Source organism: Aquila chrysaetos, chromosome 4 (assembly GCF_900496995.4).
Source record: "Aquila chrysaetos chrysaetos chromosome 4, bAquChr1.4, whole genome shotgun sequence".
In the NCBI taxonomy this organism is placed as follows: Eukaryota; Metazoa; Chordata; class Aves; order Accipitriformes; family Accipitridae; genus Aquila; species Aquila chrysaetos.
In genome coordinates, this window is record NC_044007.1 from 50,601,738 (window position 1) to 50,618,023 (window position 16,286).

A 16,286-nucleotide genomic window follows, 5' to 3' on the forward strand; every position below is an offset into this window, starting at 1 on the left:
TGCCAATTAGTATTATAAAGTGAAAAACACCTATCATAAACAAGTTTCTAAAGAAAGTTGCTTTCATTTGGGCTCCGTTCCCACCTCTATGCTTGCTGTCTGTTCCTTTTGTTCCTTCCTATAGTAAACTTCTGATATTCTTTATTTTTACCTGAAGGATGTTGCTCCATTCTCTTTTATTTTAGCTTTCTGAACAGGAGATGCTTGAAGCGACAAAATTTTATTTCCTGGCAGGGTAATTTGTTTCAGAATGGAACCTAAAACAAAACAAAGAACACGCCATAGTAGAAAGCAAAATGCTAAGACAAATGTTTAACCAGTTCATACTTCTAGCAAAGGCTACTGCAGACTCAATAGCAACTAATTAGGTCCATTGGAAAAACAGACATTCTGGAGTCTTACACTCTACATGTTCTGTATGACCAAAAACCCTACACGCTCTCAGCAAACATCCTCCTCTGTGCTAAGCAGTGAAAGGTTTTAGTGAAAACTGGCTGGCTGAGACAAACTCATCTTATGTGTCAACCTGGATCTGTTGAAGGAAAAAGCAAAGTCTCATGAAACGACTCTCAAAAGCATCATGGTTTAAAGGAAGTTCACTGCAAGGAGCTTACTCGCAGTATTTCAGCAAGTACAAATGTTTGATTGACATGCTTTTAACAGGTGCCAGAAGTAGACATGGCACTGAGTTTCTCATCAGAATTCCAAGCAGACAGTAAAGATGTTCAACTTACTGCACAGCACTGCTTGCTCCCAATAGACAACCACCTTCTTACATTCCTAAAATCTACCAACAGCCTGCACTTATTTCTATACCTCAGCAGTCCTCTCCCTTCCCCATTAGAGAGGTTCCACTTTACCTGCAGGAAACTGGTTAGTTTGAACAAGTGTATTCAGCGGCATCCTTTCCCCAGCAGATGTCTGTAGGGTCAGTGTTGAAGGTTGCGGGAGTGTGGATACTTGCTTTACAATGGTTCCTGATGGTTGTTGGACCACCTGGAAGTGGAATATCCAATATCAAGAGCAAGAAGAGCTAAACATACAGAGAAGTAAATAGTATCAACATGTTCATTTAGCCAGAAGCGCTGCTGGGCATGCACGTGTGTCTAGCTTTCAGTTCAAAGGAAACAGCATGCTCAGAAAAACCTCACTTTTTTTTTTTTTTTTTTTTTACTTCGTGACAAGAAATCTTAACAACTGGTGGTGGGCTTTAAGCTCCAGGTCATTCAGTGAGCTCTAACAGACACTTCACCCCTACTCTCTGTAACCATATTAGATGAGTTTCACTGAGTCTTATACAATCCATTACACTAAGAGGCTTTCCTCTCCGTAAGTCTTGCTTAAGAGACTAACAATTGAATATTGAGTCTGCTTGCCAGTAAGTTCAAAAGGGTAGGTATCACATACACCTAGTTAAAGAGAGAACACCAAAACAGTCATAAGTCTTGCATGAAATCCTTTTCCTGTCAAGAATTAAAGAGTATACACTATAAAGTTACTAATGCATTTTTGGAGATGCAACATCCATGGTAAATTGAGATGCTGAGTTTCAAAATGTTAAGCAAAAGTACACTGAACACATCAGTTAGCAGGAACATGAAGTACCAACTAGCAACACCTATAGTGAGTAGAGCCTCTACACAAAGACATCAGTATACTGCTGAAGGGTAAAAAGGAAGGGGATTGATAGTTTTGTTTAAAGAGGCTCTTGAAAGAAACAAAACCAGACAGCAGGATGTCATCACAACACAGACCTACAGGCACAGCCCATAAATACTAATTCTTCCTCTTCAAGGGCAACTATTAAAATGCAAGAAAGTAATAAAATTGCAGCATCCCTAAAAGCCTCATTTCTAAGCCTCCTAGCTAGCAGAATGTGGTCTGCAGCTTTTGATACATCCTTTGGAAAAGTTCTTGATTACTAGTAGTAGAAAGATGTGCTTTTACCAAAGCATAAAATTATCAACATCTTCAGATTGAATCTAGTTTTTTAGCAGCAAAAGCCTAATACAAAGGAATTTTCAGGGTCACGAAACCACTTTTTCTCCTCTACATCTTTTATTCTAACTACAGAAAGTCTAAAGAGTGCTTGTACAGCAACACTGTACAGGTTTAATTAAAGAATTGACATTTACCATACTTCAGAAATTAGGCTGTCTCCTTCTGTCATCTAACTTCAGATTTATCAGTAAACATCATCAGCATAAGCACCACACATTCACAAAAAGAGGTATTCTCTGTATCAAAGAGTCAAGAAATATCCCACCCATCTCCCATATTCATAGCATCATGGTTTGGCACAGCAGCAGTAACGTAGAATAACTGAGCTGAAGGTGGTGTCTGAAAACCAGTTGTTGAGAAGAAACCTAAGACCCATAAGAGAAAAGAGCCACGGGAATACAGGGACAGACTGTGGACAGAATCAAGGCTCACACATGCAGCACTTCCCCATGAAGTAGTGCGGACACCAACATTTACTTCTGTGTGCTTTTACCAAAATGCAGTTCAATCTTTCTTGAAGATCCAGCTTCCATACACTGGAAGTTGCAAATAATGTCAACAGCATCATTTATGCGTTCAGATAATCACTGAGCCACCGACCAGCCTGGACAAACTACTCACAGGCTCCACCAGCACCCACACAGACACACACCTAGAGATCCTTCCTACCACCAGTGAGAATGATCTTCAGCATGCAAAACACAGCACAGGAGGAAACGTAAGCATTCAAGATTAAGGTATGGCAGACAAAAGAACAGAGATAGGCAATGTTAAATCAATAGTTTAGATGGAGACTGGGAAATAAGTCAAGTAACCGAGGAGACTAGATCAATGAGAAACAGAAAGGATGTGATGGCAGTAAAGCTGATTTTCTCTTTGCCATTCTATCTGCTAGACTAAGAAAAGCTGGAAGTCCTTGGGACTTGCAACAGGAGAGGGCAATAATCCTAGAAATTTCAGCAAAGCTCTAATGCCAGAAAGTAGTATTACAAAAATAGGTAATATCTGCGAGAAAGAGTTACTGTCTCTTTTCTTCAGTTTCGCAGCCAGAAGTAATGAAGAAAAGGGACTGTTCCTTTGTGCCCCGTTAAGTAGCTTGACAGAGACATCAGAATAAAAAGCACCAACACTCTCAAGGAAAAAAAAAAAAAAAAATGCAATGCAACATCCAGCTGACAGCATAGACAGCTGCCTGAGAGAGACTTTGATTAGCCGTACTTGAACCTATTTTACATTCATAAAGCAAAGTTCAGAGATCAGCAGAGACATGTTGAGATACCATCACACACTACAAGCAGTATTGCTTCACGAAGGAAGCCTCACCAGCTGAATGCGAAAGCATACATCCAGGACAAAAAACTCTTGAAAAATAATGGAGAAGACTCTGTTCAAGAAAGATCAGCTCTGAGGGGACTCGACACTAACAACTTACTAAGAACAAGTAGTTGGAACAGCACAAGCACTTCACTACTTTCTTCAACCATTAGCAATGTCCAGGGAGCGTGTCTCACTGGTAATTGCAGGGACTACACCACAAAACTGCTGCTCTTTATGCTTAACATGAAGTTGTAGTCTCACAGCAGCTTTCTCACCATTGGAGGCCAGCAGCTGGTAATGTAAATTCTCATTTATTGTGCTTTAACAAGAGATAAAGCAATACTACAGCAACACAAGCTTTATTTCCGAGATTAAACTTCTTTGTAAGCCACTGCCCTTAAATGAGGCTGTTATAAGAAAGTCACCAGGAGGGAACCCTTCCAAACATACAACTCTCACAGCACAGGCATGCGATCAATCCCAACAGCATCCCAGAAGAACAGGTCCCTCGGTGTCTACCATACAAACCCAGACTTCCAATAATAATGCTACAGAAACAAAAGTTACATGTTGCATCACTCTGGTCACAATGTTGATACTAAAATACTGCAGTGCTGCATTCTTAAGCACCACCAACATTACAACGGAGCTGGCACATGAAAGTTCGCTTTACATTCCTCAAGCACAAGAGACCTAAATTAGAAATGGGCATGCAGAGGGAGTGTGTGGCATCAGACAACCCTGCGGGCTGGAAGGGAAAGAAATTGCTGGCAGCATTGTATGGACAGATTTGCACAGCTGGCGTGTGCTTCCTTTCAGCTGGCAGCAGGACCCTTCTGTTCAGGGAGGGGAGATCCAGATTTGTTTTCTTGTGGGAGGAAACAGACCCTCTGTCCTTTCAAGGAAAGGCATCAGGGAAGCCCTAAAAGATGCAACCGCTTCTACTAACTCGCTCTTTGTGCTAATAGGTTGTCTGAACAAATACAAGCTCCTGATATGGCTAAGCTGCAAAGTGGTCATCTCAGCCCTTCGACTATATCCAAAATACCTATTTAATTTTGGTCTTGAAGAGCAAGTATTTTAATCACCGTGCCTATGATCTACCCAAACGAAGATAAAAACATGTTTTGTATGAAATTCAATGTTTGCAAGGCACAATGAAGAACCGCAATTGCAATAGGCTGCCACACTGCAGTAGCGGAGGCGGCAGAAGTAATTTCTTGAGTTCCCCAATATCATATTCAAGAAGTGTTTCGACTCCCCGGTGTAGAGTTAAGCTTCCTCATCTATTTGTACAGATGGTCAACCTTTCCCCTGGATTACATGACTTGCTGTGTAGCCAACAAACTGCTCTCCAGCCCTTGTACAACCTAAGAAGCCCTCATTTTCTTCTGGCTGGAATTTCAAATTTAGTCCTCAAAGACAGTAAGGGTACCAACTCCTTTTCCAATTTGGCTTTAGCTACTACTATCAAAGACTGTCAGTGCATATGCTTGATAACTGTTTGGGGTTTTGGTTAGTTGGTTGGTTTTGGGGGGGGGGGGGGTGTTTTTTAAAACAAACCCACTCATAAAAAGGATCCCCCATCCCATCCATATAGTTGACTGCTTTGTTCTTTTTAAGCAAGTCTGGAAAGGTGGAAATCTGGTAGCATGAGCTCTTTATTTAGAATGCAGGATTCTTGTTATTACATCCACCTTATGCATTTGAAAGGAAGAAAATTTAAAAAGCAAAACATTTTAGGGGTCTGAATACTGTTAAATCGAGTATACACAATAAACAAACCACAAAGGAAATTCACACACTAGATGCCCTACTATACCTGTGGAAAGTAAATCTAACTTCATAGGAAGTCTAATGTTTTCTCCTCTTTTTAAAGAAAAAAAAAAAATCTTTACAAGGAAGCCCTATGCAAGAATTGAGACTGTTCTCTCAAAACAAATGAGAACATTACTTACAGGTGGACCAGTTAGCACACTACTCAGTATCTCAAACACCCATAAACCAAACCTAATGTCTTTCACAACATTGCTCTTTTGGGTATACCTGTGATCCACAGTTTGTTGGTATTTAGCATTAACATTAGCAAGAAGTTAACCTGTGCCAAGAAAAAAACGTTAACACATTGCTTTTGAGGGTATTGTTTTAATAAGACATTTATTTCTCCTGGAATTTGTTAGCTAATGAGGCCTGATAGAAAAAGCTCACTTTTGGATGACTTCATAATTAACATGTCTTTGTAAATTTGGAGGTCAGAACTCTGCTCTGAGAAGCTCCTTGAGCTAGTATATACATTTCAGTTAACATATCACTAAACATCATCAAGCCACCTGTGCCTGCAAAGTATCCAGGGTAGGAACTACCAAGGTAGAGAGACTGAAATCCCTGGTGGCTAGTTGATGCACAGCCCTAACAGAGCATCTAATAGTAATTAACGTAAGCATCCCATCAGCAATTTCTGACACTAGCATTTCCTGCCTTTTCTTTCAGATGCCAACCTAGCTTGGCTGCACTCATAGCAGGGGTCAGAACTCATATCCCTTGTGTCTCAAGCTGGATGTTCAGTCTGGTGGAATGGTGGTCAGCACATCTTGCAAGAGACCAAGCTTACAGCTTGGCTTTAGATTCACCTTTTCAGCAAGGGCTCGATATCCCTAAACTATGACAAACATAACTAGATAAGATCCAAATTGATATCCTCTTTACAAAACTGTAAGAGTCAAAGTAAAGAAGCCCAGTTAGAGAGAAGCAGAGAAATTCATCTTACCAACTGTTTCACTTTAACCACCTGCTGAGTACCCACTGACTGCGCAACGATGGAGTTCGGCTGTGAGATTTTAATACTGATTGGGGTTCCAATGGCTGGTTTCAGAGAAGGCTGGAGAGGGGCTGTTGCTGAAGATGCTGCTGCAGAGACCAGCACTGGCTTTGCAGACTGGAGAGAGGACGTTGCTACTGCGGAGGTGAAGACCGGCTTGACAGTTTGGACAGCAGTCTGCCCTGATGTTGCTGTCGTTGTGGTGAGGGCTGAAGCTGCGGGCCGAAGAGATGCTGTCACCACTGCAGAGGAAGAAACAGGCTTCACGGTCTGCACAGAACCTGATGTGCTGGCAAGGACCGGTTTTATAATCGGACGGGCTGTGACTGTTACAGAGGCAGACACTGGTTTTATAACTGGAATAGAAGTTGTTGCTCCAGCTGAGGTTGCCACTGCTATCGAAGGAGCTGGTGCTGCAGAGGTACAAGTTGAAACAGCTTCTTGGGTTGGAACTTGCTGCTGCATACACTGCTGGATAAAGCTCTGAGCATTGGGCATTAGCTGCCGTAGGGCAAGCATGCTTTTCTAGAAGAAAAACAAAAAAACACTGGACGTAACATCAGCAGAGTCTTCCACAATACTGATACATTAGCAACTGAGTCCTCTTCCAATTTAATTTTTCATGAGATAATAAATTGTTTATTTCAAACAAGTTTTGCTGGAATTCAGACACCCTTAAATTGATGACAATACTGCTCAGTGAAGACCATAAGAATCACCAGCACAGGCTGAGCAAAGGTCAACAGTCACCACAGCTTCACTGCACATGGCAAATCCCATCTATAGGGAAACTCAACCATAACTTCATTCTTTTGTTTAGATTTTTCAATTTGGAATTTATGTTTCAGAGTAAGACCATTTTAACTGCTTTACTACATCAAAAAACTTTGTTTTGCCAAAAACCCCTGCTATATTGTAACAGCTGTGTTTATTCCACAGAGCCTGTCTGACAGAGAACTACAAATTATCCAATAAAGTCAGAAACAAGCTCTGAAGATAGGAGCACTTCTATACCAATACAGCTGTATCTACACTAGGGGGGGATACCACTTTAAGAATGTCTGTATAGCTGCAGCAGCACAACTTAAGCCAGATAGTTCTCTGCAACAGGAGAACATCAGTAAAGGTACCTGGCAACATCTCATTTTTTACTACAGCTGTGTTTGAGAAGGTTAATGGACAGAATAATCTTCAAGCCCTCTACAGATTTTCCTCCTTGACTATGTACAACCTGTTATGGCTCAGAACCAGGGGAAATCAGTTCTGCAGCTACCTGTATATTCTCAAACCCCTTTTTCCCCCCCTTGACAGTTTTTGAAGTTTTTAAGAGTCTCCAGCATAGAGCTACTGCTCTGGGTTTCATGCAAAAGGAACGTCTCACATGCTAATATACCAAGTGAACAAATTGTTTGCACATCTGGACCTTCCGCAGTACACCTATCTTTAACATTCACTTCCTTTTCTTTTAAAAGGCTGCTCAGCTTTCCTCATGCTCCTAATGCAATTTACCAAAAGCACTCAGCACAGATTTGAAAATCAAGCAGGCTTCACAGCCAAAGTCACTGTACTTTTCCACTTACTGGAACAGACAAAACATGTGCAACAACTTCATCAAAAACCTGCAGCTCAAAGATAAGAGACAACTCCAGAGAGTCCTCCCTACAATTCCACTTCACTAGCTAAAAGTGAATTGGCAACAAGCCGTATCACATTTTTTTCCAGACTCGAGCTGCAAGCATTTCCCCCACAAACAAGGCCTGCACCAGTCCTTGTAGCACCTTAGAGAAGTGCTGCTAAAGTCAGCTTCCATTTGGCACTCAGTCCTGTCACAGCTGCTCAAGAGTTACAGGACAGACCTAACTGGTGTGTGTAACATCCTTACGGTATTTCAGAAAAAAGCAATCAGGGTGCAAAACATTTTAAAGGATGGGTAACACTACAAAGTCAGCTAACTGACCATGACAATGTCTAAAAACAATTCTGAAGTCACAGTATTTCTTTGTTAATATAGTGTGCAACAGGGAGAGAGCACCTTGTCAAGGACTATGGGGTATGGATACTGCCCAAAACAGAAAAACCTAGATGATACCAGTACCTGGCAGCATGCTGCAGGAGAAATGTGCAACAGCTGATGATCCAACTTCACTCCTGACCCATGCTGATGAACCCAACTTAACTCCTGTGGAACTGCGTCAAGGTCTGTGCTCCAAGTGTAGCAGCTCTCCACATTGTGGGATGGCTTATTAACTCAGGTTGAGCACTTCTGCGAGTGCATGAGGACAGCGCTGTGCTTGAGCTAATAAATAATAAACCCTTGGGGGACCCGACAGAGTGGAAGCATTAGCAAGTACAATGCAGCCACCCCATGGCTCCTCTGCATGAGCTAGTCCAGGGCTATCGGGGCTCATCAGCCCTGGACAAGGTCTAGCTGTGCCAGATTTAGGCTGGGTCTGGACAGAGCTACTGAGGTTCACCTGTGCTGTTTTGGGAACACAGCACAGCAGCACTCAAGGTGGCCCCAGGCAAGCACAGCCAGCCCACGTCCAGGGGGTTCATCAGCCAGAGCCCTGCAGAAAGGAGCTACGCCACTTTGGAAGTCAAACTCGCCCTGGGAGTTAGTAGAGCTCTGCCAAGACTCCACACAGCTCACAGGAAACCTCTGCCAGTCACACAGACCCTACACTCACAGCCCGGTCCTTCTGCAGCCAGAGCTGCACTGGACGCAGGAAAGCCCATACTCGAGCTGTTCGTTTTTCTAGCTTTTGCACGGGCATTTAAGAAGACTTAAGGCTTCTTAAGGAATTGACAAGGAATTAAACAGAGAATAAATGACCGATATAAAAATTTTATATCGAGCCCTGCAGAGATGACTGTAGTCTTCTAGACTCATGGCAAACTTGCTAGCAAAGCATTTAAAGGCTGCCATTGTAACAAAAATATTTATCTCACACTTGAACAGATTAACACCAAGCATCTAAAGTAATATCAATATTATCACATGCATTGTTACATGTGCTGTCAAATACTAAGGAAGAGGACAAACTCCAGAAAACCTCTGTCCCAGCTTTACCACTTAACTATTCTTTGATTCTCCACCATGCCTATAATGAATGCCAAGGAAAAGTACAGATCTATCAAGCCTAAGAATATGTGTACATTGCAATTAAGTAAATGTAACCAAGTTTTCCATGTTTTCACTGGGATTTAATGCTTGCTGTACAACAAAGATGTCCATTTTTATTTTGTTAATACCATTCTACCATATGATTAAAAGTGTTAAGAGAGCATTTTTTTTTAATTTATGTGATTATTTGCTTGAATGGAGGTAGAGTTGTCCTGGGTTACTTTTCCTAAGCTGCAGTAGTCCTGTCAGACCCTTTCTGGAGAAAGGGGTGGGTGTTTTTTCTGCCTCCAGTTAAACACAAACCAGCAGACATGACTAGCTTTATGTAGATTCTTTGAGCTTACATATCGCATAAACTGTGCACAGCCACTGTTGTCAGTCTTCTGTATTAGAACTCAGAAGAGCTACAGTTTTGTTGAGAAAGTAAGAGGTCACCTTAGTATAGCTGCTCTACTGTAGATGCACCAGCTTGCAAAACATTAGTCTCCACTAACAACTAGAGGGTCATTATTCTCCAATTTAAGAACACAGCATAACTTACTCCTCTGAAATCCTCCCTCCCCCCAAAATGTCTTTCCAAGAGCAACAGTCACACAGGGCTAGGTTAAGCACCATTTCCTCAACTGATCTGAGCAAGTACCTATCTGAATGCTCTGATTCTTTCCTTTCCTTTCCTGGTCCTCCTCCCTCCCCTCATTAAATACTATAAATCCACAATCGGACACTTACCTTGAGAAAAGGAACTAAATACGGTTGTGGAGATGACTTGAGCTCTATATATAGCTTTTTTGTAAATTCTTCTGGTTCAATTTTTGCTTCCTAAGAGGAAAGTATAATTACAATGGTAAGTTATAACTATGAATCTACCATATTTTTTCGCCAGATGTATCAAAAATTCGTGGAAATTTACATTATCATGTTATTGTTCAATTTCAGTACTCAAATGCTTTTCTCCTGCTGTATTGTTAAACAAAAGGTTTTAAGATAGAATGATGTTATAATTTAGATATAGTATTATCAAATTTAATTACTTTCTTCAACTACAGGCAGTTAACACACTTAAGGATACTTGTTCAAACATCCGTTCACTGAAATGAACTAATAGAAACAAGTTTATAAGTAGCACTGATCCTTTTGAGTACCTCATTGTCATGCAGAGATATGTAAAATCGACTACAAGTACTTTTTTTTTTCTGTAAAGGTAGTTTATCTGCATAAGATCAATTGAAAGGGACCAGAGACAAAAGACAACTCAGTACTTTTTGTAAGACAATTCTAGTCTAATGCATACATAGCACAATAAAGCAGAGCACTTCACATGTCTTTCAGAAGCAGGAGAAGCTGAACATGAGAACATCACTTCCACATACCACTGCTGTAACAGCCCTCTGGCTTGTAGAGTACAGTCTCCTTTCCCAATGCTTTTGGCTCTGCCCCAACACAAGCACCAGACTCAAGGGCTTGGGAGGGTGAGGAAGCTGCAGCAGACTTCCGAGACCCCTCACTCACTACTTCAGTGCCACCACGACAGAGCTAAGGTGGTGGGTAGCCCCAGACACTGCTGCCCTTTCTCACCCTCCAAGGTGAGACACCTGCCACAGAGACACCGAGAACATTGCCTCCTCCAAGAAGGTACAGACACACAAGGAAGAGGGACCCCAGCACCAATCTCTGCCTCTGCAGAGAAACTGCTCGTCTCGCCCATATTATCCTTTGGAACAACCGTTCCAAGGAGCTACATGACCAGTGCAGGGCTTGTAAGGACTGTATATTCACAGACAAACTCTATATAAATGCTCTCCTATTCAGTCATTTGATCTGCTGCCTGTTAGGTCTCACTGAGCTGTGCATACAGGTCACTGAGGTCTCACAGATACAGATGCAGTGATTTGGTATGCTACATCTCAGTGCATACAAGGCACTTGACACCCCACTTCATGAGATGCTGCCTTAAGGGACATTTTACTTCACAGCTGCCATTTACTCATTTTCCTCATACATATGAAACATTCATTTATTTTGCATTTAAATCATGTACACATACTGAATGGCAGAAGAGCAGCATTTTTAAAATACTACAACAAGCAAACAAGTGCACAGTTACTGATGTATTAATGTCTGGTAACCACTGTTCTTAAAATAAATAAATAAATAAAAGTACTGTAAGCACAAGAAGCAACAACTCTAGTATTTTCCTACAGAAGCAAGGTGTATAGTCCAGCAGGGATACAAAGGCAGAGGAATCTATTTTTGCAAGGCTGCATCTTCAAACAATCTGCTCTCTGAAATTACACCTCTGTCTACACCATGCTTTTCTAGACTGAAAAGTCCTTTGGTACCACTAGCAAAGCCATCCCCCTCCACCAGCCCACAGCCTTCTGCTATGGTGGAACAACAAAACAGCAGCAGCGGTCAAATGCCAAGACAAGAAGTGGCAGGAGAAATCGTTACCAAGAAAACCCAGCTGTGCTGGGGCACAGCACAAAGCAGCATACGGAAGCCACCTAAAAGGAGAGGGAGAGATTGGCAGTCCCCACATTATTTTCCCCATCCCACTGTCTAAACACATAGATAATGTCATGCTTCTTCCCCTGGAGCTTCACTGTCAACCTGTAAGTCAGTTCTGTCTTAGAGTAAAGCAGTAGTATGGACTTAGCACTGCACTGCAACCTCCATGGTAATACTCTTGCCATCGAGGACTCAAAACTACACTAACATGGAAAAAAAAGCAGCTCAGACCCAGGAGCTGTGTTAACACTATCAGCTCCTCCTGCTGTCAGTTATCTGTGTGCATAAAATGAAACAGGAATGTGAGGGGCGAAAAAAATACAGCATGGGATCCAGTTAAAATAAGAGTTACAATGTAAGACTCAAAGAGGGTCAGGTGTACTCAGACACAAATCCAACTCTTCAGCTGTTTAAAAAGAAAAAAAAAAGACAAGGAACAAAACTATGATTAAGTCAATGTCAAAAGCGATACACAAATGATGCAGACTTTGTTTAAAAAAAAAAAAAGTCTCACCAAAAGATTTTGCACCAGATTCTTCACATTCTGCCCCATCTCAGGGGCCTGAGGTCCACTAGAAGCCAGTTTTATTAGTGTAGCAAGAAAATTCTTGCATTTCTTCACATTCTCTAACATCTCCTAGTGTGGAAATAAAGAGAAGACTGTTAGATGTTGCGTTGGCTCTCCAACCTCTGATGAATATAGAGAATGTTAATTTTTAATTAAAAACTTTTTTTTTCCCTTACTGTAGAAGCACTGGTCTGTGCTACTGTTGTGCCCTCTGCTTTCACAGAGACTGCCTTTTGGGAGATAGCTTGTGCAGGTGGTCCTGTAACTGGAAGTTTTACAGGTGTTCCAGTACTCGAAGGCTTTACAGCAGTAACTGTAGTAACACTAGCTGTTGCAGCTGCTGGCTGAAAAGAAAAATTAACACTTTTTAACCGAAGACTAACGTGACAAACATACTGTATTTTGCTAGCGTATAAGGTAGCACCCTCCCTCCACACTACTATTTAAAACATAAAGAAACGTTTTTATCTTTGTTTTTAAAGTTTGGATTCATTTGCTTTGAGAGGCTCTATTTAATATAGTAAGTGACAGAACCCGCCCCAACCATAATTCTGTTTTTAAATCAAGGGCGGGGGGGAAGAAATGACAAAGGCTCACCCAGACTGAAGCACTGCCTGCAACTTCAAGTGAAGAGAGAAAGGTAAAGTTGCCTAGAAGAAACCAATATATTAACTTTGCCAGGCTCCTACAGCCTAAGAACTAATGAATTTTGGACAATGCTAAGCCAGGTGATACTACTCTGAAGATAAATACGACCGTAAGTGATTATTTATCTTCCTTTCTTCCCCTGCAGCTCCTCTCCCAACTGCAATATCCCTTACTCTTCCTATCACACAAGCAGTGGGCAAAAGACATCGTCTCCACTTTCAAAGGATGCATGTGCCAGCAGAAGCAGCCAGCTGAGCAAACGCACCTAACAAGTTCTTCCTGCCTTTCCCTTGTGGGCAGCAATTTGGATCTCCCTATTCTCTGCCCAGACACAAACCCTCACAAAATTCAGTTATTTTGAGATGTCTTTTTAAAATCTCATTAGAATTTACCAACAGATTCAGAAGCTCCAGCAACAGGAGAGTAATGAAGGTTTAGCAAAAAGTAAGAACACAACTGCCTCTCTCCTTTGCAAACCAAGCTAAATAGTAGTTTCCAGAGAAAAACCTCCCAAACTGAAGTATTTCTACTACAGATTTTAAAGAGAAAAAAAAACCCACACCGAAAAAACGCAACACAGTTCTTCTGATACAACAGAATACAATATGAGTAAGACTTTGCCTCTACAAAAACCACTACTTCAAATTTCTCAACCTGAAAACTAAAAAGCCAGATTGAACCTGCAGGTTACAGAAAAGCAAGTGTTTCAGGTTAGCATTTGAAACCTGAAGCTGGGTTTGTTTTTCCTCCAAACCTCTCAAGAGAAAGGGAAAGTCTGGTTTTGCAGGCCAAATTCCAGGTTCAAATCTGCACAGCGCAATTGCTTTCACGGACTCTTAGCATTTTAAACACCCCAGTTTAGTCCAACAATCACAAATTAATACTAGCTAATTGCATTAATGATAAAACAGCAACACAAGAGCCTAACTTACCCTACCATGGATAAACAAAAAACTAATCACCGTTGAACAGACTTCATGTAGAATATCAAAGGGCTTTTAAGTCTTTCAGGATAGGGAAAATTAATGAACAAACTTTTAAAGCTATAGTAAACCACTGGCACTTTTCTTATTTATTTATAAATTATTTTCTTCCTGGGTGGGTCCATCCCATGTCGTGTCGTGTGTCCCGTCCCCCACCAAGCTGCTGCCAGCTTGACATGAAAGAAGCAGGCAGCTACCAGAAAGCTTTCCAGCTTAGGCTCCCACTGTTGGTAACACTTTAATAGCTCTCTGCAGGATCTTTGCCACCACCACTGCCTCTTCCAAGGATGAGGCTCAACAGCTCTAAGACCACAGGGACACAAACTGGGCACGGGAATCCCACAAACAGATGGACGGGAGGAAGACGGAAGGGGACAGAGTACAGATCTGTCAAGCTGCAATGCCCTGGGCTTTTAAAAGTCGAAAACATGAGGTTCATGGGAGCTGATCTCTTGCAAATTCCAGCATGTTTACACATCAAGACCAGAACGGCATTTTATCAGCTAAGGGAGGGAACAACAGGAAGTCTGCTGGACCCTTTTCCCAGGAAGATGAATATATGGGAATTAACTTCTGTCATCTGCCCTCAACCTTTTTCACTACTGACAATTCTCATTCTCACTTCGAACAACAGAGAAACAGTAGCAAAAAAAAAAAAAAAAAATGGCATTAATCCTGCATATTTTGAAGTAATTTCAAGAGAAGAAGTGCTCTGCATCTAAATGAAAGTGCCCCAGCATGATGCTAATTAGATACTTTGCAGCTTCGTTACCCCAGCTGGGAAGAAGGTAAAAAATAAAAATGTGCAGGTATTTTGTCTAACTTCAGAGCTTAAAACATTCAGGAATGTTAAAAAATGGAAATGTTTTTGTAGATGAGGAGAATAATCCTGGAGTCAGTAACTAGAGAGAGTTTTGCAGACAGTGTTCCAAGCTGTACTTCGCACAGGACAGGAGATAATCCTTGGCTTGGTTGCGTATTTCCTCTCCACTGTCTCCTACTTTTTGTGATGCCATCATTTCCTAGAGTCATTGTTCCTGCTGTTTAAATCCAGCCCTATGGCTTATTAGAAGTGTTCAAGTTTCTACAACGGAAAAAAATACAGCTTACAAAAAATATTGCATGTCTACCTCTTTAAATATCTCAGAAGAGCACAAGTTAAATTGATTACATCAAAACTGAACTAAGAAAGTACAGAAGAACCAAGTCAAAGGCAGATGTAAGTTAAAAAAGGGAAAGTTAATAGCATGATGAGTCTCAATGTTTACCCACATGAGAGTGTGAGGATGCAAGCAGACTCATCCATCAGATGGAAGAAATCTTTACCTTCATCTCTTCTCCCCAGTGCAAGGGTAGTAGAGTAGATGACTATTGCTTTTATATCCTAAAGATCTCTATGCAGAGATCACAAGCACAAGGTTTGCAAGCTACTATTCAAAAATAAAAGTGGGTAAGGAATACCAGTTACTGTTCTTAGACACAAAGCGTATGTTGTTTCCATTCTAAGCAAAATAGAAAATGTATTGAGAGGCCTCTGGGTTTTCCCCTTTAGCCCCAACATTACCCATATGTAGTGAGAAGGACGAGAAAAAAAGATGACAGAGCTGTGAGTAGTTTTCAGCTGCTGATACAGAAGAACAGCAGGAGGACGAATTTGTAAGTCAGACTGTTAGTTACCACTGTCAGTGAACATATCCCCCAATCCTTCAAACACCCTCAAGGTCAAGAACATACATTCAGCATGTTTTTTTGAATGATTGATAGTGCTCATTTAGTAGAGCGCATGGTCAACTGCTACAGCCTAGTCTCCTTCAAGCTCTTGTTCACAAAAAAGTATGTACAAGCCAGACTTCCTCCCAATTTATCCTCCAGATTATGAGGAGAACAGAAAATTTTAGCTGCAGATAGAAGCAGTTTTCTTTACATCACACGTGCTTATCAAGAACTCTGGTCCCCAAGAATAGAGGATGAACTGTATCTAGAAGTATCATACTCCACAGGTGGCAAGAGCCTCCTCAGAACAGTCCTACAACATTTTTTCTCTGAAAAAAGAGAAATAAGACCTAGGAAGTAAGACAAAAAACACTACCTAAAAATAACGAGGCATTTCCAACCACTGTCTATTTACAGTCGTATCTGTGGAACCCGTCTGCCAAACTCAATTAGAAGACAGGAGGTCTTCAGCTATGACATTCCTTCAGTTTTTAATGAGGGAAAGAAATGTACACCTGAGAAACAGCTTGACTGGCAGAGACAGCTCATTTTCACCTCAAGATCATCTCAGGTATACTTTTTTTCCCCCCTAAGGAATCAGGGAAC

The 16,286-nt window shown here is 41.3% G+C and overlaps 1 protein-coding gene across 1 annotated transcript in view; it reads right to left on the reverse strand.

Moving 5' to 3' along the window:
• The window catches only part of TAF4B (TATA-box binding protein associated factor 4b), a 75,581-nt gene that overhangs the window by 41,532 nt on the left and 17,763 nt on the right, over nucleotides 1-16,286 (reverse strand). Inside the window, exons 4-9 of the mRNA XM_030012809.2 lie at nucleotides 12,513-12,680; nucleotides 12,283-12,405; nucleotides 9,990-10,079; nucleotides 6,086-6,661; nucleotides 861-996; nucleotides 152-257 (exon numbers count right to left, since the gene is read on the reverse strand). Of these exons, the coding sequence (XP_029868669.2) occupies nucleotides 152-257; nucleotides 861-996; nucleotides 6,086-6,661; nucleotides 9,990-10,079; nucleotides 12,283-12,405; nucleotides 12,513-12,680 (1,199 nt within the window). The remainder of the gene's footprint in view (nucleotides 1-151; nucleotides 258-860; nucleotides 997-6,085; nucleotides 6,662-9,989; nucleotides 10,080-12,282; nucleotides 12,406-12,512; nucleotides 12,681-16,286) is intronic.